Here is a 26135-nt window from a genome sequence, read left to right on the forward strand (position 1 = left end):
TGATTCTTTATATGGGATTAGAGAATTCAGACATCTTCTCATCAATATAAGGAATTGTGTGCAATCAAACCAGAACATGATGTACTCAAATAGCACACAGTGGCGAGCAGCAGAACATCAGCTTCTGACTTAAGGCCAGCAGAGCACTGAAGCCAATGACTCTTCCTTAGCTTGGCAGCCTCTCTGCTTTTTGCTGATTACTGCTCCAGAGAGCTCTTCTCATTGAAGAATCTGAGCTGTTTTTGATACCCACGTGGTCCCTTGGTAGTATTGGCACTTTTTGTAGCCAGAATAAACACTCCAGTTTGCTTTCATGTGGATGGTATGGTGGCATGGGCTGCATGCCAGAATCCTGAAATACAGAAAGTCAAACTCAGATTAAACATTACAAGTCAGGTACAGCAACATTAGAAAGTTGCTTACCCCACAAATTATGAGGCCTCTTTTCCTAAGTTATCAATACAAGCAGCTTTTATTGAATAGGTCAGACATCTGCGTGAGATCTGAGCGGACTTGTAGGGATGTAATGTTGAATGGTCCAAGCCTTCCCTCAAAAAGCTGTTGTTGAGTGTCAGTTGTACACGTGGCAAAGCTGGAATATGGTATCTGAGGGCTGACATTCAGGAGCATGGGGCAGTCAGTCAGCCAAGGGCTGAAGAGTTTCCACTGATTCTTCTTCAGGTTTTAACTACAGCTGGGCTTTGTTGGTATTTTTTTCTCCAATAAATCCCTTGCTATTATGAAGCCCTGTGGTACACATTCCAAAAAATTCTGTTAACTCATGCAACCTCTAAAGGAATTAAAAATGTTTTGCTTCCTAAACTGATAGCCACTAGAATATTTACATAATGAAGTAGTCTCTGAAGATTTATCTCCTCCTTCCTCTTGGATTTTAAAAGAAAATAAATTCCACTTGCTTGAAGTTGATTTTTGCTTTATATTTTTAATGATGTGTTGGGGAAAGTGGGCTGGATGGGAGGGGATTAGGGTGCCTTGGTTCTCTTCTCAATTTTGTCAGGGACACGTGTTAATTCATATAAACTCTGACCCCATTCTTCTCTTCCTCCTCCTCTGTTTTCTGTTGCGTAGAAGATGTCTAACGATATGTACTGGTTTAGGTTCTTAGGATTTACTTAGTACCTTTTATAGAAATGCAAAACTGAGTTTATTACACTTCCTCCTAATTCCTGTTGATCCTTTAAATCACATTTCAAATGTCAATTTTGAAGCACAATACCATGTTCACTATTTAAAACTGAAAAAAGATTTTTTTTGCTTCACTATTCTCCCATCTGCCAAAACCTGAGCCTTTTGCAAAAATCAGCAGATTGACGTCAGTTCATTTACCCTTAGGGACAGTAAATTATTACATGGCTTAAGTTAAAAAGTAAATAAGTAAGAAGGGTGGAGGACAGACATGGAAAACAACAGAAATCTATCACAGGCTCTCCCTGGATTTTGAAGAGTGTATGATTATAGTGTTAAAATGTCCAAACAATGCAACTGAGCAGAAGGCATTAGAGCCTGGGCCTTAGCTGGCTCTGAATTAAGCAGCATTAATGTTTTCATACAGCCCTTAGAAAGCTCAGACTTGACCTGGTTTTATTATTTTTATTGGCTCCCTTGATGATAGACAAATGGGGCTAACCTGAGGCCAACATAACCAGCAGGAAATTTGGGTCATGGGTAGTTACATTTTTAAAAGTTGTGTTTTAGGGTTGTTCAATCAGGGTAATTGATTGATGGTTCCATGGTGCAGGGAGCTCCTAAATCATCAGAGGTGGCCAGATAATGACAGTCTGCTAGTGGGTTTTGTTTGAGGCACATTTCTCAGCTCCCTGTGGAGCTGTGCTCTGTGGCGAAGTTGTATGTCCCTTTTTTCATATATGCTCCAATCCAACTGCCCTGTTCATACAAAACAGCCTCTAAACTTGGCAGTTGTATTTGAAGTTCTCTGCAGCACCATTTCCCGAGAGATAAGGGAAAAACATTCCAAAGAAGTTCATACCCCAGAAAGACCCTATGTATATTCTGAAGTTAATGGCTTATTATAGCTTTTTAATTTCTTTTTCTTTCATTTTTACTTTGAAGATAAAAGGTGGCAATTGTTGCTTTAAGTTGTTGAGTTTTAGCCTTTACTTCAGTAAATCATCCTGGAAGTTTAGACAGAAATTTTTTTTATGATGTATGTTTGAAAGTTTTCCTGAGATGCTGAACACGTGCACTTGCAGGAGCTACCAGGTCTTGAAGCAGGAGCTGTTGATGTCTGGCTTGTGTGGCTGCGTACCTTCTCAATGCTCCAAGCATTTGGATAATTTGTGCGTTGAGGACAGCATATCCTTTACGAGAACTCACCTTTGGTATTGTGCTATACTAGGAGATATTTAGAAATGGGGTACAGTAGAAGGTTTATGTGTTGAAGAGGGAGAGAGGGAGCAGATGATGTGCCACTTGATGGTGTTCAGTGGTTCGTGTCACAGGGCTCGCTGCTACTTAAAGGTGAATATAGATTATTGTAATTGAAGTTTGTCATCTATTCCAAATAACTCCAGATGTAGGTTAATCTTCAGTTCTTGAATTTTTAGGAGTGGTTGGGCTTGTTTTTTGTTCTGAGTGGCTTCCTTCCCAGTAGTTGCATAACTCTGAATTCCTTGAAGTTTTGTCTTCTCCCATTTTAACATCTATATGATCTGAAATTCATCATGTGAGCATACAGCTGAGAATTCATGTATTCAAACACATCACTTTTCAAAAAGAGTGCAGGTAATACTGAATCGAAACATCTGAAATGTTGGGACTTTTCTTGCCTTGACTTTAGGATGGCCCTGCTGCCAGCATGTGAGAGCCCAGCACCAGCAACAACAAAATGATCATCCAAGCAAAGCAGAGCTATAACACAGCCATTGAGGTGGAGCACAGCTAGCATTTGCTGTGTGTGTAACTGCCCAGACACTCGCGTGGGATCAAGCCCTCCTAGATTTCTTAAATGTTCCATTTTAATTCCCAAATGCTTATGACTACAGGAGTTTTGCAATTGAGTGTTTCAAGTCCAAAGTTGCACTTACTCGTTAGGTTTAGCATGTGAGTTGTTAGAAATATTTTATTTAAGGTGTTTATTGAAATACAAGAGTAACAAGGGACGCTAAAATCCCTTGAAAGGTGGGCCCATGCCAAAACTTGCATCTGTGTCAGGAACTGGGTGGGGCTCAAAGCCCTTCAAAAGTGGTGCTTCCTATAACACCAGCTGCAAAAAACTTTTTTCAGAACTTAATTCCTGCTTTCTTGTGGTTGAATGCGTAATGATCAGCGTACAAAAATTAGCTTATGAGATGCCTGTTGGTCTTCTGCAATTCAAAGATTCTTTTTTCTAAAATAAAATACAATCAAAACCAGGAACCCCTGAAGAATGTCATAGAACACACTGGGGACAAAACTTCCCATTTGTGTGCTCAAAGCCAGGTGTGAAATCCCTGACCAGTTCAGAAGTAATGCAGTTAACTGTGATTGCATGACTTTCTGATTGTATAAAGCTGTACCTCTTTCTGTTGTTCATTGTTTGTTTCCTTTTTGGTTTTGCTTTTTGTGAATTTATTTAAATATTATTGGCTGTGGTGCCTATTGTCATGACCAAACTGTCTAAAGTTACTGCAGTAACAACCGAAAAAATAATGTTTGCAGACTTGATTATGTGGGCTATAGGATATTCAGTGTTTCCCTTTAAGCTTGAATTGACCTACATATTTTCTATGGAGCTGTTTGCTGACTGTAGGGTGAAGGGCAGAGTGTGGAGGGTGGCATTGCAGACTGCTCACTGCTGTGTGGGGACCATGCTGCTCTCCTCCCACATCTCCCTTCCCAAGCAACAGCAGTGTGCTCCTCCTGCTCACCGTGCAGTGACCCTGCTTCTTATCTGATCCCACTGACAAGCTGCAAGCCAGCTCATAGCAGAAAGTGGACATTTTATATGTGGTTGTTCGTATATGTGCAGCAAGGATGGCAGGTCGCTGGTAGTAAACACTGCATGACTGTGAATCGCAGAGACCTGCACAGTGTGTGTAAACCCCAGCCCTGTCTTAAGTATTGTAGATGTCAGAGATGTACTTCATGGGATTTGTATCCAAAGTCTCCTTTTTACAGCCACGGAAAAGCTCTACAAATCTTCTTCCTCCTACAGAGCTGAGAAGAGGCAAGAGAAAATTTCAATTCCTGAGGAAGTGCCAACATACTCAAATTTCTCATCCTTTTCTCTGTGCCAGCCTTTGTCTCCTCACAATCACTTAATGACAACTTCTTAGCCTCTTGCTCTCCGTTTCCACCAAAAAGGTGACCTTTACCTTTATGACTTCACAGCATGGAAGTGCTGTGGGAATGAACCTGACCTACATTGCAAAGAGTGTTTTTTCAGTGGGAAGGACCCCTGCAACAGCAGCAGAAACCATCAAGGGTGCTGTGAAGGAGGAACGAGCACACACAAGGCAGGTGATCACTGCCCTGCAGGAAGACTGTCCTCACTGCTGTCATAAGAAGCCACGCTGGTCACTCAAACCACACGCTTCACAGGTGGTTTCGTCTGTTTCTGATTTTCTGGGTTTTTGACCTGAAAGCACAGGGTCAGATTTGCAGATGTGCTGAGAGTTCCCGCTAGCCATTGAAGTCAATGAGAGCAGGGCTTTGAACTCCCTGTTCCAGTACAAAGTCAGGGCCAAGGAGGAGACCCAGGATTTGGAAGAAGTGTTCAACTTTGGGCTTTTGCCAATTTAATCCATTCTGAAAAGGCTGGTGTTCCAGTTCTCTTATCGGTACGTGGAGGAGATCTAATCTTTAAAGGCTTCTAAAGTGCTAAGATGCTGCGATTGTGAGTGACAAAGAAAAAACTTGTAGGAAACTGATCAGTTTTCTGCCTGAGCAGTGATAAGTCAGGGGACCATATGGTGACAAGTGAGAGTGCAAATATTGAACAATATTTCATTAAATAAACACTGCCTACTCTGTGTACTGCATGAGACAGGAGTCCACTGGGGAAAAAAGCTGTGGAATATGTCTAGGGACTTCCTGAAAATAAATTAAGGACACAGATTATTGCTGCACAGGTGGGCCTAATCCTGAATAGCTGTTGATATTAGCTCTATGTCTAAGCAGCATTCCCTCTTGTCGTTTAAATAACATTATTTTTGTGTAGACAGTAAAAATTGTCTGCTAAAGCAGTCCTCCTTGAAATAGCAGATAGTTTGAGTTCATGTTGCAGACCGAGCACTGAGACCTAGTTCTGACATCCTCTGCCTGCAAGGCACCACAGCAATAGCAGCAGTACCATGAGTGAGCTGGATCCCTCATTCCTGTGTCTCTTCTTCTGAATGATACTGGTCCTTCTAGGCTGGTTAGTTTAGTGGCAGCTAAAACCAGTGCTACTTAGGGAATACGTAGAAGAAATCTGGGCTCTTTCTGCTGACTGTTCTTCTCGTACTTTCCCAGAATCCACATCTCGTATACTAGGGATGTTGGAGAATGCATCCCTCACCAGTCCTTTCAATGTACATCTTTAGGTCTATCATTTGGGAATTTGTCCAGTTCCTTTTTGAACCTGTTGACTTGGTCTCCTCAACATCCTCTATTGGTTCTGTAGTGCAGTATGTGCTGAGCAGAAGTTCTACAGTGAGCTTATTCACCACCTCTGTCATTTTGTAAGCTTCAGTAGTACCCCCATTCACTCTTCTCCTTGCCAGACTGAGGAGTCCTAATGCTTTTAGATTCCCCTTCTACCCTGAATCACTGCAGAAATAAAACTCCTGTAAATGCAGGTACTGGTATGTCCAGTGCTAACTGGTAAGACCTATAGGGTCAATCTGACATAGTCTTCCTTCTGTATTGCAGACTATTGGAGAGTCAGAAATGCCCAGCGTGCTGAACCAGTTACTGCCAATGATCAAGTCTTACAGTGAGAGGATGCAAGATGATTATACCTGTGAGGACTTCTTTGTCTTGTTGGTGTACATGTATTCTGTGGTTGGAGAAATAAAAAATGGAGAAGAGCTGGACAAAGCTGAGGAAGAAGTGAAGAAGGCTCTAGTCAAGGCAATTTGTGATGAACCAGAGCTGTCTCCTTTGTTGCAGAAAATAACAGGTAAGATTCTGCTTGTGTGGTGAGGATTGGGATGGTGTTGAACGTGGGAACTAGGAGGAATGTGTAAAAGCAGTTTGACTTGCCTGTGGTGCAGAGAGTATGTGAGTCAGCATGAAGATTTCCTGTAGATTTTTTCCATCTCTGATGTTCATATATGCCAAATACTGACAGGCAGTGCTTGAATAGTGCTGAGTCCAATGAAAGCTCTACAAGTTATTCTTTTTGTTAGAGATTGGCTAAGTTTGTATGTTTTTCTAAGGTAATCTTTTCCACAATTTCTTTCATTGATCAGTGTAAAGTTGACCCTGGGAAGTCAAAATTAATTCTGGAAACATATTCAGTGAACCACAGTTGTTTTGTGAATGCTAGGAGCTGGTCTGTCTGGCACAAAAGAAGAAATGTGTCTAAAACCAACATTAAGCTTTTTGCTGAAACAACATGAACATTAGCCTTTAAAAATAGCACAGTAAGCCTTTTCTTAGGTGAGCCCCCATAGGGTAGAAAAGCTTTGACCTCTTGCTGTCAATGTCACATGTAAAAAAGAAAAAAAAATTTTAAAATAATATTTAAAAAAATCATTTAAATGAATGACCTATGGTTTGAGCGTGGCATATCTGAGTAGCGGAAGAGATTTCTACTTCCTGCTGTCATTTTTCCCAGTGTTTACTAATAGTGAGCTGGTCATTGACCAGGTCACCTTTGAGATAGGGAGCATACAAATATAAATCAAAATGTTGTATGGAGCTTATAATTGAAAGCCTTTGCCAAGAATTTGTTCAAGTGAGGAATCTCAAGGGTGTTGGGATTATTTTGCTGTTGGTTATTCTGCTGATATTCCCAGAGGACAATTCTGCTTCAGAGTGCAGATGTGTTCTGACTGATCTGCTGTTGCTTTATGTGTAAAATACTGTAATTATTAGAAGATTCTTACTGAAGAATGGGCATTTCAGCCATATTTGCATTGTTTTAATGTTTTAATACTCCTCGCCACAATGCCTGCAGTCTGTGTGTGTGCCTGGCAGTATTTCATGCTTTCTGTTGACTTTCATTCTCCTGGTTTTCAGTATGGACTGCACATCTTATCCACTACAGGGTGTTTCAGTTGCAACTTCAGCAGTGTTTTCTACAGGATGTGGTGCAGTCCTACCCCTCATTCTGAAAAGTTTCTCTTCATATTTTACCCTTTTCCCTGTAATCCTCTGTGTTTTTAATCACTGTTTGTAAGTTTCTGTTTGTTGTACCTAAGAAAAGTGGAAGAAGATTTGAAATTCAAAAACTTCTGTCAAGTACCAAAGTGAAGCCACATCTCTGTCTACATAGAGGCTTCCCTTGTTGCTCTCCCTGGTAGTCTCAGTTTATCAGCTTATGTAGTTGCAAGCTCAGATGGGGATAAAAATACACATTGTGCTTGTGTTACATTACATAATCTATAATAATTCTAGTATTTTATGAATATACTTTTGTGCTAGGTTTCCAGTGTGATTATTTCCTGAGTAAAAATTTAAATATCTAGCTTTTGCTCAGCTTCCAAGAAAAGAAACACGTGAATGAATGTTTCAGTGCAAAAATTCTTTGTTTTATGGACTAAAATTAATTATCTGTTTTTACATAACTGTCTAACTGTTAGAAACACATCGTGTGAAGCAAAGCAGTTATCCTTATGCTAAGTATTTGTTTTGTTAATTGAGGCATCTGATTATGAAATTCTGAGTTATCAGGCCTATGATTTGTATGGACTGCTTTGGAAAGTTTAAACATTTGAAAATAGATTAAAATATATATATATATATATTTTTTTTTTAAGTATTCGTGGTAAGCTGACCCCAGTCAGCAATCACGCACCCACTCAACCTCTCACTCTTTCTCCTCTTCCCCTCATGCTATATGGCATGAGAAAACAGGAAGAACAAAACCAAGAAAACTTGCTGGTCAAGATAAAGACAGTTCAATAGGTGAAGGAAGAAAGGAAAAGCAACAAGTGAAGCAAAGGTGATTACTCACTACTTCCCACAGGCAGACTGATGCCCACTCAGTTTCCTATGGCCAAAACCCTGTCATTGTCTTCTTTCCCTGGTTTTTGTTGTTTAACATGATATTATGTGGTACAAAATATCCCTTTGGCCAGCTCAGGCCACCTGAGACAGCTGCACTCCTTCTCAGCCTTTTGACCACTCCAGCCTACTTGCTGGGGAGCAAGAGTGGGGAAAAAAGAGAAAGCCTTGACACTATGCAAACACTTCAGCAACAGCCAGAACATTCATGTGTTATCAATACTGTTTCAACCACAAATCCAAAACATGGCACCACAGGGGCTGCTGACAAGAAATTTAACTCCATTTCAGCCAGGTCCGCTATGGAATCTTGATTTGTGGATGGTTTTAGACAAAGCATGTCATTGGTATGTGTTGCAGTAGACAAACTTAACTTTCTACCACAGAACCAGGTCCTTGCAGTTTTTCATTTCTATTTCTGTGTTTAGGAAAACCATGTCTGCGCTTTTTGTACAAGTGGGTGATGGTATTACTCCTTGCTTGCATACTTCCTTGTTATAACAGCATTCTTTGTTTTTACATCTGATTTAGTGTGACAGTTCTTTTGACTTATGCATAAAGGAAAAAAAAATGTAATTAAAACCTGTTGTTATGACAAAAAATAAGGATTGTCCTGATAGGGAGCTATGAAATGGAATTTCCAGGAATATGCCTTCTGTAGTTTTCAAGCCTTTTTTCATCCAATAGCTTGTTTTCTTAGTTGTGGTGGAATTTGCTGAATTTGTAAATTGCTGTATTTGCTGAACAGAGTAATTGAGAAGACTGTCTGAGGAAACATGAGCAGTCTTAAACATGCTATGAACTACACACCCAAACGTTCCTGTTAGCAGCCACAAGTTGGGCCATTTTCATAAATTCAGTCCAGCTCTGCAAGTCAGCTGCAGTTGCAGATCTGGATTGTTTGTGTTCTGCACATACAGTGTTCTCCCAGCATTTTATTTAAAGTCAGAAACAAAAGTAAACCATTGTTGCTCTTAAAATGGTCACTAAAGTGAATGGGTGAATTGGACCAAAATCAATTTCACTAATTCCTGCAATCTCTCATCCATGAGTAGAACACAGCAAGAGTTCCATCAAGATAAATAAGGGAAAAATGTTAAATTGGACTGTCAGGCCAGAAAACGAAGCCAGGGTACTGAGTAGATACAAGATGTGTGCAGTTGAATTATTTGTCAGCTTCAGGTTCCCAAGTGAGCCTGCAGTTCTTCAACACTGGCTCTGTTCTCTGCAGCACAGCTGCTCTCACTGAGTAGCTCAAAGGAAAGCAAAGCTGCAGGTTTAAGTTTCAAGCACCACTAACGATGTATGATTGGACATTTTTTGTTGTAGTGACAGATAGCAAAAATCATTTTTGCATTTAGAAAGGCATACAAAAGTAGTACTATTTAGGCTGCAAAGTCAAGCACTTTGGAGTTGAGAAATGCCAGTAACTTCATTTCCCATGCAACCATAATTTGACTCCTGTGTGTCGTTCTCAGTTTCATGATTACACAGTGTATTTTTATGAGCCTGAATGGACTGAATACCATGGAGAACCAGAGAAGTACAGCTTCAGTTATTCTGCTTTCTGATACTTGGTCAATTTAAGCTGAAATTAAAAGCCACATCTCAGTAGTGGCTCTGCACTGCTGCCTTAGCCTTTTGCTTTCCTTCTTTTTGCAAAGCGTAGTAGGTGTGCAATTTTGACATATGCACATTTATATTTTCTTTTGTTGATCCTTCAGATTCACTAGAAAAATAATTAAATGTTGTTTGTTTTTATAATTTATTAAGGTTTTGAGGTCAAGCCATCAGTCAAAATAGTAGTTGGGCATACTTGAGGTATCTTACATTTCTGTTATACTTGCTAAGTACAAACTTACTCAGCTTGCCTGAGCTTATGCTCTTAGGAAATGTTCAGCGATGTGACTGCCTCGCAGAGCTGGAGCCACTGCCCCAAAAGATGTGGCTCGGCACTGCACATAGGGCTGTTTGTACTGTCTGTGTTAATGTAACTGAGTTAATATCTGCAGCAGTGGGAAAGAAAGGGATTCTCAGAGATGTCTGTCTGTATGAATAGCTGGACGCACCAGATTTCCCTAAGGCAGCCCAGGTTATTGCAGCACTCCTGAGAACACGCTAAGATGCTGCACTTGCGTAAGCTTATATTGTGAAAGATGCATAAGCACTTGCCATTTCCTGGCTTTCTAGTGTTAGGCTTTTCAGCCTTACCCTTGCCTGAACATATGTTTTCTAAAATGTATGCACTGCAACTACGTTTTGCATTTATATAACACCTTACTTCTCTGAAGCACTAATTGTATCTTGTAACTGTTAATTAAAATCAAAATGCAACACATTAGTGACCCAACGAGACATAAGAAGGTGGTAATTTTTGCATGCATAATAACATAAAAATATGTTGGTGTTGTTGTGTTTGACAGCGTTGTTAAATAATACATCTTGTGGCAGACTATCTTACTGCCTTGGGTAATAACACTGAATGTAACAGTTCCAAGATTTCTCATGGGTGCAATTTACCACAGACATATGTTCTTCATCACTGTTTCCAGCAGAATGTTACAAATTGGAGGGGAAACAGAATAGACCAAAACATAATGGATAATGATGCTTTTCAACAGAATGTTGGTTCTAGGGGCGTTTTTGGGGGGTCTTATTGGCAGTCATTATAAAAAATAAAAAAAAAAGTAAGTTGTAAAATATCCTATTTATTTTATCATCTAATCCATTTACGTGGTCTTGTAAATATCTACATAGAGCTTTGTACCCTCGAAACACATACAGAAGTCATACTGACGGAGCCATGACACAATCAAAAATGTATTTTTTCAGCTGGTCCAGTCCAGCTGCAGTATTCTGCTTCTCTAAGTAGGCTACCTGAAGGTACCAATGCCTCATACTGCGAGCAAATCCAAAAATCAGTACTGTTCTTGCAGCAAGCATGTCTATTACTAGAAAATGAGAAAACAGAAATGTTTGCTTTTGTTCAGCCACATCCTTGGCTTTGCTGCTGTTTTGAAACAATTTCCCAAACCTGGTTCTCTGGTGGGCAGGTAGCTACAAAAGTATTTCCTTTGTTATTTTTTTCCTTTGTTTCTTTGAATGCAGCTCTTCCAGTTGTGATTGAATCCCCCTCTCGAGGGACACAGCAAGCCTTTTTCTTTTTCACATCAGAGATGTGGCTCAATTATTGCTACTGATCCCTCGCAGTTCAGGAAAATACCCTGAAACTACCACTACAGTCAGATCCAAGAGCAGCATCTCTGTGATTTGAATTTCTTCTTGGTTTCAAAATAATGGCTTTTATCAAGAGTATTTCTGTGACACAGATAAAAATGTCCACTGGTTCAGGCTAGTCCTATCGTATTATAGCTTATTTCTGAATAATCCATGGGTTTCACAGCAGAATCAGTAAAAGAGGTAGTGATTATGAAATAAAATAAAATAAAATAAATCAGTCTTTTTTTCATTTTGCCATTTTGTCTCAATTTGCCCCTTCTCTTAATTGAGAATTTAATCCATCTTACTGGGAGACCTTTTTTTTTTCACATTCTTAAAATCTAAACACATTCTTAACAGCAATGTGCAGACAAATTAGAGGAGAATTAATCTAGTATTTGTATGTATGATAGGTATTTATTGAGAAATATAAAATATAACTGGACCCTATTTATCCAAAGCAAAATAAAGCTGCTAACAAATTTTTGTTGTGATTTAAGGAAAAAAACTGAAAGATCTAAATGAAAAACAGTCCTTTCTGAATTTTCAAAGGAGTGTAATGCAAGAAATTCAAAGTTACTCAGCTCTTTATGTTGAAAATTTATGGGAGTCTTAAGCTATGCTGTCTTCCAGGCCTTCTTGAGCTCTCATTTTGCCTGTTTGTACTTCAGGATCTCTGTATTTGTGCTGACTGTGCAGAAGATATGAGTAGGGTGCTGGTGCTGGGTCCTGCAGGGCAGCCCTGCAGCCTGTGTGGGGCACTGGGCTGGTGCCAGGATGGCTCCTGCTTCCCTGTGTGGGGGGAGGCTGCCTGCAGCAGGGTCAGCAGATAGGGATCAGTTCCCCACCACAGCTAGGGGCTATAAACTAAACTGTTTATGTTAGAAGTTCATAGAGGGGGTTACAGAGGATGGGGTGGATACCTCGACGACATTGAATTGCTGAACATTTTGAATGGATCGACAAGCTACTCTTTGAAATACTTAATAGCTTCTTCTCATCCCTGACACCAAGGGGCCATTTTCCTGCACAGCAGCTTTGCACTCCACTTAAATGGCAAAGAACCCTTCCTACAGGTTAGGCTGCTGCTGTATGGAGTCCAAGCTGTGTTCTTCAGGGTCTGCCTCTATCCCACCAGGGAAGAATGGCCATGTCCCAGACCAGGCACTCCTAGAGGAGTGTTTCCTTCTGGCTTTACTGAATGACCTCACGTATGCTCTGCTGCTTTAGCTATATAGTTTTATCCTGCCTGTGCTGAGATTATAACTATAGTCAAATGAATCCCAAACCACTTGCTCCCCAGTTTGAAAATGAGAGTTTGTTGCTCAGGATGTTTTTTTCCTGTTGTCCCGGCTGATTCTTTAGACAGCAGAAACAGCCCTCCCTCTAGCTGGAAGGGGCTCTGTGTAACACAAAGCATGAAGACAGCCTCCTAGTATCTGTGTTATTTTCTTGGTGCTTTTTGGCCGTGATCCAGTGGAAAGTATTTGCAAAGCACAAGCCCTGGAGAACGACTAATGTTTGTCCTTCCAGGAGCACCAGAAAAACACGAGGAACGCTGCTGTCTGTCTGCATGATCAGAGCTACATGAGAACTCGTGCAGTCTAACCTGGAGATGTTTCCACTGCTTGGACATCTTGGTTCTTTGCTTCGTGATAACAGAGCAAAGGGAAAAAACGATACCTTATATACATGATGTGGTACCTCATTTACACGTGACATGGTACCTCATTTACACAAACATAAAAATGATTTTCTGCTGAAGACCCTTGAACTCTCCAAGACCTCTGTAACTTTTTGCTGTGACCTTTTTAAAGCCTTCTTTCCATTTCTGCACAAAACCCAAGGGTGACAAGCCAGCCATACCAGCTGTTGCAGACTCTAGGCTTTGTTGTTTGGGTGGATTCCTGGCTCATTTCTTGGCAGAGAGCTTGTAGGTCCCTAAATCTGATGGGATGCTCAGGGGTCTGTGCTGTCTCTGGAATTGCGGGAGGAGATGACACAGCCTTGGTGCTGGAGCATTCCCCACTGTGTAAGCAAGTGACACAGAGGGTTTCTGGTAAGCTGTTTGGGAGAGAAACTGTTTTCCAGACATAATCATAACATATACATATATATGTATTTTGCATGTCTTAAAAAAATCAGGCGTATCTTAAAAATCAGTGTTAAAAATCTGTACTGCGTAGTTGTTACGATACCAGGTTGCTTTGTACAAATGCAGGGATATTTTGGTTGCATTTCACAGCGTACATTAAAATGCATGATAGAAGACCATCCCAATGGAAGCTCAATTGCTGAGCTTTTTTCCTTTTTTTCCCTTTTTTTCCCTTTTTTCCTTTTTCTCTTTTCCTCTTTCCCTCATTTTTTTTTCATTTTTTTAAAATTGTCTTTTACTTTTTTCTTCTTTTTTCCTTCTTTTTCTTCTTCTTTTTCTTTGTTTTCTTTGTTTCTTTTTTTTCTTTTTCTTTGTTTCTTTTCTTTTTATTCTTTTTAAGCTTTCATATGTTGCCTGTTTATTTTGTCTTCAGCACCTGGCTCAGTTGGCTCCAAACTGGATAGTAATTTTCATTGAAGTGTTTATAACACGAAGTCTTTTTTTTCTTTTTTAACATGAGACATATGCCTGCAGCTCTGCAGGCCTCTGTCTTCTTGCCAACTTAGCAAGACAGCCAACTGAAACAGGAAACTGATATGGTGCAGTTTTCATTAATGATTTGTGGTATTTTTCAGCATGCAAATCCAATAGTATTTGAAGGATGCTCCTAAGATTGAATGTCTCTTTGCTTTAAGTATAAAATGAAAACAGAAGCTGCTGTAGAATTAGGAAACTTTCTAAAAGGTGCTCTTCTTTGTACATGGCAAAGTGAAATTCTTTATTTCATCTTTCCATGCAAGTCACTTCCTTGCAAAACATTCAAGTTTTGGCATATTGTAAAATTATGTGTAAATTCCTGCTGTTTTGCAGAGCACGCCCAGCCTGGCAAACGAGAAATGATGAAGTATTGAATAACCATCAAATTACATTTTTAAAAGAAAGAAATAAAGAAAAGGCTTGTTTGTGCTCACCACCCATATGACACAAAGTGAACAGACACAAATGTTTTGCTGGAGACGCAAATGTTCAATTGCTTACACTGGCTGTAAAATTTTACTTTGTTACCTCTTGGTGCTTTCTTGTGGTGCTTTCTAAGTATCCCGTTATAGTTTTTGTCAATTTGGCATTTATTTTAAATTCCATGTTATGTGCTCAATCTGACACACCCATTCTGAGCAATTCATTGGTTGGTGATTCCAACCTGCCAAAGGATGGAGCTCCAAAAGCTCCAAAGCTGCCCCTTTGGCAACACACAAGGACAGGCAGCGCTGCCTTTGCTGGGGCAAGGAGCAATAACTTCCAGCTTTAGATATTTGTAGTTGTTTTTGCCGGCTCATTGGTGGCTGTTACTCTCTCATGCTTTCCATGTCTTATTGGGTTGAATTCTGTCCTTAGAATTTTGAGTAATCAACCTTCATGATAGCAGTCTATGTGTGTTTTAAGCATGATTCAATATGCTGAAATAGGGTATTTCAAGGAGTTAAGCACACCTTTAAGGTGAAATCATAAAGCTGTTTATTATCACAGTGGGAACCCAAAGAAAACTCTTGAATAATTGGTATGTCTTTTTTTTTTTTTTTTTTTTTGCAAAATGTTTGCTATGTTGGTTTTCTTAGGATTCCAACATCAGAATCAAATAAGGCAAATAAAAATCGCATTTAGAAGAAGTTACAGAATTTAATAAATGCTCAACAATGTATGGCTTAAATATGCATCACTTGCCCACGCACCTCACTATTTTGCATGCTCTGCTTTTTCCCTCTCCGTCTCGAGCTTTTGGCTCTGGAGGTTATACGTTCATTTTCTCAGTATAATCAAGATAATTTGCTTTCACATGTACTATAATGAAAGGTCAGGCTCTTCATCTACATAAATCAGTGTGAAAGCAGCCAGTGCTCCTCCTGCTTAGAGCAGTGCTGAGGAGAAGCTTAAGGAACAGATCAAGCTGTTGTGATCTGTAGATCAAGGCAGATGTAGGTGGATAGACAGGATTAAACACTTTCATTGATCTGTCAACCTTACTAATAGAGCTTTGCCATTTAAAACCATCCTTAGAGGAGTTGTTAGTGCTCTGCTGTTTTGGTTTCAGTAGCATCTAAATATTGCCATGTGCAGCAGAACTTTAAAAATGTGATCTTGTTTAAATGAAGACTTTTTCACAAATCTCTTCTTAGGTAGTCAGCCCTTGCTATAAACCTTAGAGACAGATCTGTCGCGGTCTTGTATTTTAAATCAACACGCAAAATGTGCTCTCGTATTCCCTTTCTCCCTATTTGTTCTTGTTTAATTATAAATTTTATAGTTGAATAAAAGCCACCTCTGATGGTTAAAGTGTAGGTCAAGTTACATTTTGCTGTGACCCTCCTGCTCTGTTTTGGAGATGCTGGGACTGTGGTCTGGTGAGGCAGGAAAGTTTACAGATCAGAGCCTAAAGATTTTTTTTTTTCCCATTCTTTCCTGGATATCCTTTAGTTGGGCAAGGAAAGTAATGTTTGTAAAACTGGATTGAATGATTTCTATTAACCAAGAGTTTTGTGTGAATAACAGAGGAATGTTTGTGTCCTACATAATTTTAGAAAGCAGTATGCACCACTTAGGATAGTTTACAACCAGATGTCTAATTCTCTTTTAATTTCTCTCTTCATTCATAAAAATAAACATTATTCTAGAAATACGTGCCTGATGAGAGGTGGTAACAGCCAGTCATTGCCAATTAGACACATTCATTTACTCGAAAACAATACAAGTATGTAATTGGCTTCCATGGATTTGTGTTAGCGTGAGGAATACGTGGATATAGGTCCTGGACTTTCTGGCTTATTCAAATGCTTCTGGCTTTGCTTTTTGGTGCTGTGTGTGCATATCTATTATAAAGATATGTATACACCATTTGCACTGATGCAGCTGCATGACTTTCAAGTAAAGCAGAGCAAAAGGAAGATGGGTTTAGAATAACAAAACCATCTTTGGGGAATGCTTTAGCCACAGGTGAAATGCTGCTGCTGGTGCACTAGACAGAGTGACCCAGGTTAATGAATATTAGTGTGTCTGTGCCCAAGAAGTTCCCTGGAGATATGCCATGATCCTGTTGGGATTTCTGCCTTTCTTCCTTATGTTCTCTTAGAATGTTGAGCAATTAGAGAATATATAGACATGGCACAGGTACCCTTGTGTTAGCTTGAAGGAGGCTTATTTGGAGGGAGGCTCCAGATTGGGTAAATATAATCAAATAAAATTTTGGAAAGAGCCTTGCTACTGGTGTCCATGCCTAATAAGTAAGAATAAAAAGTCAGAGAGAGTCCAGTTCTTCATCATTTTATCTTCTGCCCCTTTTTGACATGTTCTCTATGTTCTCTCATATTCCTGCAAATCTTGTGTGCTAAATGAGGCAGGAATCCTCTGGCTGAAAAAATCTCACAGACTGATCAACTACATCCATATCTTGATGTTGTCCATGCTGGGGAACCAGAATTCTGGCAGGCATTGACTTTTGAGTGCCTGGCTTCACATACTCGCTGTTGTTCCTTTGATGCTTTCACCATAGCATTCAAAGTAAGTAAACAAAACACTTAAAAGCTGAAACAACATTTTCACTGCAGAGAACGATACTTTTACTGGCAAGTTCAAATAATTTGGCTGCACACCAGAGCTGTCTGCTGCTTGCAGCAGTGATCAGTGCATTTGTAGGTTGGATTCTACATGGACCTGCCACTGCAGCCAGTAAACACAGAGATGGCTTTGTAGGTATTTGACAGCAAGAGAGTACTGAGGTTTATGAACAATCGATTCAATTTGAGATTTTCTGTCTATTTCCCTTCGGCTTCTTTGTTCTTTCATGCTTATGGCTCTTTTTTTCCCCGCCATCCTCATATTCCTCCTTGCCCATCTGTTATTACTTCTACTGCTTTCCTCATCTGCTGCCCCAGTTCTTTCCTCATCCTCTCCATCACCCACGTGGATCCAGTCCTCCCTTGGTTCCTTTTTGCAACCACCTCCTCCTAAACTTTTCCTTGGCTCCCTGTCAGCTTCCTTGTACCTCTGTGCCTCCTGTGGCTTCATCCATGAAGGTCAGATTGTGAAGGTTGGGTGCTGCTTTACTCCAGTTCATGGTTGTTTATTTGTGCCTTTCTCTTTGCCTCACATTCTGAAAAGCCTTTCTTTTTTCACAAATAGATCTATATTAAAAGCTATCCTCTTTCACTGACACTTTAATTGCCTTAAGATCTGGATATTTACTTCTAATTAATGGCATCTGAGTTACATTCATGGTGTTTCCTTCTTAGTTTTTCTATTTTAGAAATCATTTCTCTGTGCTAAAAATACGCAATTATATGGCATATATTTCAAAAGGCAATATCTAAAAGAGGTAATACTCATTTACAGCTCTTTTTATGAGGCAGGAGGTGAGAGCTGTTATTTTTGCTTCCACTTTCCATCTGCTTCTCCAGCACTGCTGTATTTCTGGCAGTCAGATAGGAACTGGAAGTGCATCATGCCATTTATTTTGCAGTAATTGGGTATTTCTGCACCTTTCCATGCACACATCCCTTCCCTACCCAACCTCCTTGCTGATGCTGGGTTTGAGGTGCCACCTTATGTGTTGTCTCACAAATAGCTTTCTGCAGTTTATTTCTCGTAACAGTAGAAAGAATTGCTTGGTTTGTCTTTCTTTGTAGCAGATGTGCTTTTAGTTGGATTTAATATCTGTTGGATTCTGGATTATCCACTAAGTATGTCTTTCCCAGTTTTGAGGAGATAAACTGAGATGAGTCATAGAGCACTTATTCCAAGAGATAGCTTCAACAAGAGAAGAGAGACCATGAATACTTCAGGCAATAGTACTTGATGTTAGGCATAGATGGTATGAAGGTCACTGGTTTTTGTTGTTTTTCCCCCTCCCTAAGCAGATGAGGTTCTCTTCAAACAGGCTGCAGAAATGCCAATTAGTGTGCTTCATTCTGAAATGTAATTAGATTTAAAATGTAAAAAATCCCTTTCGGCTACAGTATAATCGGAGCCCCTAATTATGAAAGGCATATGTTCCCCTCCATCTTTCTTCCCTCCACCCATGTAGCTAATTGTCCTTCTAGAATGATTTCTTCATTGTAAAAATCTTTGTGACGTTCCACTCCTGCTTTGCTCAAAGCAATGCTGTTATCTGTGCATTAGCTTTATGTGGCTGGATTCTTGCAGGATAACACACAATATAGTTACGCTGATTACTCGTTCTTTTGTGTGTCATCTGTGTTTTTGGAATATCTCAAGGCCTGTCAGTCTTCCGCTGGGGATTACATCATTTCGGGGGGCTCAGCCATTCTGAAACAAAAGCATACTTCAGTAGTAAAATATGTATGCCCGGACACTTGGCAGTCTTTCAAGACTCCAAACTTGACATGGAGTTAATCTCAGATAAATGTATTTTCTTTAGTTCATAGTAACCAAACAGTTATTTCCATGCACTTATTTTTTTCTTTTTGCTTAATGTAAGGTTTTCTTTACAGAAGTTAATTACTGACCTAAAATACTTTTCCTTGTTTTCTTTTTCCAGCCACTGCAGAATTTATTCTGAGGTGGTGATTTTGGTTTTTGCTCCGTCTTTGAAAGTTTTAGCAGTGGTGAATTCAGATTAATAACTGCTTCTATAGCAGTAAGCCTGATCTTCTTTGAAATGTTCTAATTTCTACATTATTAGCTGGCCTGTCTTCCCAGGGCTGACCTCTGGGGAGAAAGTTACCCACACCTGCCAAGCTACCTCATTACATATTGAATTATAACAGCAAATCACTATCGCAAATCCTATCAGCCAGCACGTAATCACCAGCGATACTGTGAGGGTTTCATAAGGGTTTAATTGAAGCACATAAAAGAATTTTAAAAAATCAAAAATTTGCCGTACATTTGAGAGAGGATATAGGGATGGATTTGGAGTTACTAAAAATAACAAAAGGAACATGTAACTGAACAAATAATATTAGTTCCATTGAATTGAGCACACAGTGGGAAAACAGCAATAAGTAAATTATTATTGTTGATTCGCAATAAAACGTGTCTCAGATAACTGAATGGCTTACAGGAGGTATGGCTTCCTCTTGATTTTTTTGAAATATTTTTCTTTAATATGCTGGCATTTCATTTAAAAATAATTTTTAAAAAAGGGTTACAGGGATGGAGAATTTATTCTTTTATTCCACAGAACATGCAGACATCATTAGCATAACAGATGCATTGTTTCTGTATGTAGGATAGCATTTAAATAAGTGGAAAGAGAACGTGGAAAAGTTCTGGGATTTTTTTTAAGAACAGAGCTTTCCACCACATCCCTTAAAAAGATTTTTTATCACCTTTTAATTTATGACAGAGAAAAGAAATCTTTGTTCTTTTAGTTTTATCAAATTATATCTTTTTTCTCGTGTGCAAGAACTTTCAAATATATAGAGATCAGGTGGCCATAAAGCACATTTTTCATGGCAGATAGTCTTGAAGAGTGCTTTGTAAACAGCTAAGCAGAATCACACAAGTTCTTATTACTGCTCTTTAAATACTATGGTGAATGTAATTTCTCATTGGTTTGCATGTAAGTCACACAGTCAGATGTCTGAGTATGAAGGTCATGCAGATTGCAAGTTTACTGAAGGGTCATTGTGGTTATCAATGGCAGCTGTTCATAGGATCCTTAGCAATGAGTGGAAATTTATCTTTTGATTTGAATGCTTCTCACTCCTAAAAACTTTATGAGGTCTCAAGAGCATTACTATTTTTAACTAAGTAGTGGTTATGTCTTTCAGTTTATTTAGGCATGAAACCAAAGATCATTGAAGTCAATGTGAATTCTTCCACTTACATCAGCATGCTTTGGGTCATGCCCTAAACTGTTGTGTTTGCTATCCAAACTACAAGAGGTCGTAGAATAAAAACTGGTGCTCTACAAACCAAAACGGATTCAACAATAGCCAAAAGAACAAATCCAGCTTCCAGTCAAGCCAGTGAAAGATATAAAAACATCTCACAAGAAAAGTTTGAAAGGTTCTGGCATGGGAGTAAATGTCATCTAAAGTTAATCTTTCAACTAACCTCCTGTGGTAAAAATGACCAATTTGTCCCCACATCAGTGTTAGTAATGAGAGGTCACAGTGGGCAAGGCATTAAGCAATAAAATGCCGTGTGAAAATGTAGAGTATTCATGCTGATCACCAGGCAGCACTGGCCTATCTTTGAAGTTAAAAAAGGTTTTGATCTTTGTTATGAAGGTCTTTTAATTGTTGTGGTTGAGCAATACTTATACTGCAAGAGTTCTTGCAGGCATTTGTTATCTGATACAAAGGTGGTGAAGATGATGGTTTCCTACATCAGGAACATGGAAAGCACATTTGGAATAGCAAGCTAGCAGATATTGTACTGCCTGAGAAATTCATAATGAGGAGATTCATGACGTTATGCACTGTTGCTCTATTAGTATTCAGAGGACAATTTGATGGGGGAAAAAAAGTAAAGAAAAGGCTTTGTGTGATTACATAGTAATTGAGTAATCCAGGCGCGTTTTCAAAATATTTCTATAAGTAAGGAAGAGAAATACCCTAATGTTAAATATTCCAGAAATTCAACAAATTCAGGATAAAAAAGGTACGCTATTAAAAAAAAAAAAAAAAAAAAAAAGCCAATTTTGAAGCTAGATTGATTTTAAGGTGAGCTTCCTTGTTCTTCCCTCTGGAGAGGCTTAGAAAAGCAAAATGTTCTGCATTATAAGAGGCCAGTATTTGATGGGACAGTTTAGTCCCTGATTGAACATCACAAGAGGAGTGTTCCTGTGTGTGTGAAAAATGTTTGGTAGAAAACTTAAATCTGAATGAAGAGATGATGCAAATGATAGAAAGAGACGACCTTCATTAATGGGTGCAAAACCGTTTACTTACTTTGATTCAAAAGAAGTATTAACTTTGTGGGAAAATAATGATAGTAAGCCTTTTTGTTTGCATGATGATTAATTTTTGTTTTGCAACAAGAAAAAACATACATTGCTGAAATGTGTTTGTTCATAATTTTAATTTTTAACTGTTTAGCTTTAAGTACACACTTTTTTGAATTATCATGAGGAAATGGAATGAAAGACGTAGATATGCTAAATTGTTGTCTGCCTTCCAGTTCTGTTCCATGCTAGATTATTCCCTTGACTAACAGGATAAAAAGTGTTTGTGCTTGAGACATTCTGTGAATAATCTACCTCTGTGTTTGTGTCTGTGTTAGTGAAAAAAGAGCTACTGTTGAAGGATTGAAACATTCATGCTGGCCTGTGACTGAAGTCAGTATCCCTACCTCTGCTGTGTAGACTTTTTACAGTGTGCATCAAATATGACATAGTACAGAGGGTATAACAGTATGAAGTTTTGGCTGTAATTAAGAAAGCTGCTCCTAAGGAATTATTTGACCAAAGCCTTTTGCTTATATTTGCGGGAAAAGCAATGCCTTGATGTTGATGGTTAGTTCTGTGCCAGAGGTTCATTTTTGATGGTAGGATTTTGTGCAGGTGGTAGGTGTTGACCTAGAGATGGAGCACGGCTGGGCTGGTGATGCTCACTCTTGAGAACATGGCTGTGTGATTTCTTAATTGGCTGGGTGGGCTGCAGGGGATCAGAGTTGGGATGGCAGCTCTGATATGCTGGTGTTGTCCTCAGCCCTGCTTATCGAAAGGAAGGTTCTTATTAGTATAGCAGTGAGAAGGGAGGGCTGCTGCTCTGGAAGTCATTATCTGAAGTTTGTCATGGGAAGAGATGGAAGGAAGAGAAGAAAATGCTACTCCAAACACAGTCTTATCCAGTAGCTCATTTCATAATTTCCTTCGTACAATCAATTTGCATTCTTTTACAAGCAACATCTCAGTTCTGTTTTTCTTCTACCAAGTGAAAACAAGGGTAAAAAGCATGTTTTCTTTCATGACTTTGGAATCTTCCTCACTTCATAAGAAACAAGTTTGTTTTTTGGTTTTTGTTTTTTTTTAAAAAGGTGCTGAATGAAACCTTTACGTGGTAGAGGATTGTTCAGCCAATTGGTAAAATTGTACACACAGCTTCATCATGCGAGTTTTCATGTGTGCGAATGAACAACAACTTGTTCAGATGACATTGCTGGGTTTACCCAGACAAATGCATATTCCTTTAGAAATATCACTGTGGAATGACCTATGATTCATTCATTATTGTGAGTATTAACAACTTCACGCAAAATGCTTGTCTAATTTTCTTGAATAGCTCTCAAAAATAAGATGCTTCCATATGTAGGATAACTTGGCAGAAATAATGTTCTTTCTGTCCATTAGTCTAAGGGCAAGGAGTGAAAACTCAGCCTTTGCTTTCAGTTCCCTTTAGCAATGGCTCCGCAGAACTGCAGACTGGTGGTGCTTCACAGAACTGTGTTAGCAGGTGGCTGTTGGCTTTAGCCAGAGTCAATGCGTTGGTGGTTTGGGTTTTTCTTTTTGCAGCACAGATTGCTCAAAGCTTGCATCAGTGTCCCTGGGGAGCCAATTTGCAGAGCCAAAGGGAAGAGGGCTCCTGAAGGCATCATGGCTGCTGGCTAGTCAGTTACTTCATGACCTCCAGTGCCATGCGATTAGCACCTTATCGTCCAAGTTTACATACTCCTTAGCTTTCACCAAGGCATCCTGCTGCCTTCCTGCTCCATCTTTCTTCTGGCTGTCAAAGTGCTTATGAAATAAAATAGCTTGCAGCCCTCCTTGAGATAACAGAAAGCTCAACGGTCCTCCTTGGTGCCCTTCATCACACAGCTCCCATCCTTATGGTCCTGCAGCCTAATGAATGCTCAGCTGTGGGGTATGATTAGGCTAAATCTTGCTTCCCTCCTTGACCCCACAGAGCTTTCTCTCTGGGGCACGGCTTAGATCTTCTTGCTCTCTCCTGTGTTCATTTCAACCTGACCTGCCTCCCCTACACCACATTCCTCTTCCTGCTCAGAGCTCTGGAGTTCCCTGGCCCTGATACTTGATTCATGGGAATGGCTTATGCTGCAGAAGACCTTGCTTCATCTTTAGTGCAATGCACATTGTCGAGAAGCAAATTACATGAACCATTACAAAAAATGCAACAGTAGAAGAACTAGTTAGCAACGGTACCTTCAGACAGGAGTTCCAGTTGTCTTACAGCTTTGTACTGCATCAATATGGCATGGTTGGGTAAGTTTTGTATTCCCACCTCAGCAACAGCTCTCAGGGAATGAGTTTGCTGTAAAGTTATGCTGCAGTATTGCTGATGTGCTAGCTTAAGTCCTTGTACATTTTCATACTGCATTCTTTTTAATAGGTAACTGCTAGTTATGCTTCTTCACAAAGGGCTGTGGCTTGTATATAACATTTAGACTTGTCTTATTAGCCAGGAATTTCTGTAATATTCAGGCACATTTACTTAATCTTAGTCTCTGTTGTTGGTTTTTTTTCCTGATAGATTTTTTTTTTTACAGATTGTACCACTCTGTCTGGAAGGAATGAAATTAAATTTTAGAACTGCAAACAATACAAATATAATCAGTATACAGATCTTCCTTAAAAATGCTGAGGACATTTTAAAAACTGAATTCAAAGGCATTCTGATAAATGCAGATTTTTTCAGTTAGTAATAGAGCTGACAGATTCTAATGTCCTTAAAGCTTCACTGGTCTAGATCATCCATTGCTATCTAGTTTTTATCTGTAAATTGGAAATGCGTTTTCTGTATCTAACAACCAAAGACTTTTTCAGCTTTGAGTGAAACAGTCTTTGAATTGGGCTAGATGAATAAATTGACTTAAAGAAAATGTTCTTTCTGCACCTGCAGGAGAAGCCGCAGCTGCCAAGAGATGAATACTTCAAAAAAATTGGATTCCTAGGATTTAGCTAGTGATTTCTGCCAGTTCGTTGCTTTGATGTTCTTTACAAGTTCAGCAGCAAACGCACAGTGATGTGGGTTATTATATAAACATAACCCTTTTGCAAAAGACGAACATAATCTCGTCTTGAAATCTTAATAAGCACAAAATCCAACTTGAATGAAGCAGTTTGTTGATGGAGGCAGTTTTTAATACCTACTTTCTATTCACATCTCTGTTTCTGAAACCAGCACAGGCTTTCTGTAGGATTCTGTGTATGCAGGTAATGGAAGTCTGGTGCCAACAGAGAGAGGCATTAATTTGAAAGAAAGAAAGATAAGCCTGGGTGGAAGGCATCTTTTCAGTAAGTCGGTTGGGATGTAGAGTGCTCATCCAGGGCTTCTGGAAGAATGTCAGAAGAGAGCAGTTGAGTCAGGGTAATATGTAGCTTACTAAAAAGAATTATTGTAGCAAAGAAACAGACACAGTGACCTAACTTGGAAAAATGTGAGGAATTACAGAATCATAGAATCATAGAATGCCCATCCCTTTGTCCTGTGCCTAGGGAATGTAGCAGCTGTCCACTTCTTTTTGTAGTTAAGAGGTTATCTGTATGTTTTAAGTCTGGGCTGCAATTGGCTTAGAAATTAATTTAATTTTAGTGTAATTTTGAGGGTGCTATTTTGCATAGAGATTTAAATTTACAGATGAAGTCCTTCTCTTCATTATGTTCAGGGCCTGTAATAAATTGAAAGAGAAGATAGCAAAATGAAGGAATGGTAATTTACAGCTGGAAGAAGAGTAGACTTAGCTGGAAAAGTGAAGAAGATATGGGGAAAAAGTAATGTCTGAAACATATGTTTTTGTGTGAATAATTTTGTTTGAAGTTCTTATTTGCCTGTAACATAAGAGACACCGATTAAAATGGTAGGCAGTATAAATACTTTCACTTGAGAGATTATTTCAATTATCACATTTGTGCTCATTTTCTGATGTAAACCTGGGAGATAAACACACACAATTGCATGTGTACACACACACGCTTTCATGCACCTCCATGGAGGAACATGAACAAGGCAGTTTGCCTGTGGCTGGAAGATGATTCTGCAAAGGCAAGATCTGTAGCTAAATTCCTTTCTCAAGCTCTTGCTTGAGCAGACTGTGGAGGATTGTATCTAAAACAATCACATTGCAGGGAATGTGTGCTGGTATTTTAGCTGGTGGGCTGTCACATTATTAGATAGTGCCCTTTCAACAGGAAAACAAAAAAAAACCCCAAAAAACCAGAGCAAAATAAGAATAACTAAATAAACAAAAGGAGAGGTACTTATTAGAGATATAGATGAAACATACTCCGTTAGTAATCACAGTGTGGCAGAAATAAAGTGCCATATTTCACAATTGGACACTTCAAAGGATGCTTCTCTTCCAGTAATCCTCTGATCTGTTTCATGTCACAGGTCACCTAGGCAGTATTTACAAACCTTCTGACTGGAGCACTGCTGCAGGATATAAGGTGTTGCAACTTTTTGACATCAAAAGTTTAAGTGCACTGATATTTCTCTGAGAATGTTACATCATGGTTAATTTTTATGTAGACTTGTGTTTATGAATATGCCTCCTCCAGATTGATTTGGAACTTCCTTGGAGAGGGGAGAAGTTCTCTCCTGATAGCCAAGCGATGGGTTTAGGCTGTGTATGGCTTTGGTTGTGCTCAAGAAGGCCAGGAGTAAAGCAGGAATCGTAAAGCTAGGCTGAGCCACTGACCTATACATCAGTGGGAAATTAGTGTCAGTTCCAG

General features: G+C 39.3%; 1 protein-coding gene across 1 annotated transcript in view; it reads left to right on the plus strand.

Annotated features, from left to right (window-relative positions):
* Positions 1-26135, plus strand: part of SCFD2 (sec1 family domain containing 2) — a gene marked incomplete at both ends in the record, with an annotated part of 175459 nt that overhangs the window by 67641 nt on the left and 81683 nt on the right. The window contains one exon of the mRNA XM_079534886.1: positions 5872-6121. Within this exon, the coding sequence (XP_079391012.1) occupies positions 5872-6121 (250 nt within the window). The remainder of the gene's footprint in view (positions 1-5871; positions 6122-26135) is intronic.

Source organism: Tetrao urogallus, assembly GCF_951394365.1.
Source record: "Tetrao urogallus genome assembly, chromosome: 4".
Taxonomy (NCBI): Eukaryota; Metazoa; Chordata; class Aves; order Galliformes; family Phasianidae; genus Tetrao; species Tetrao urogallus.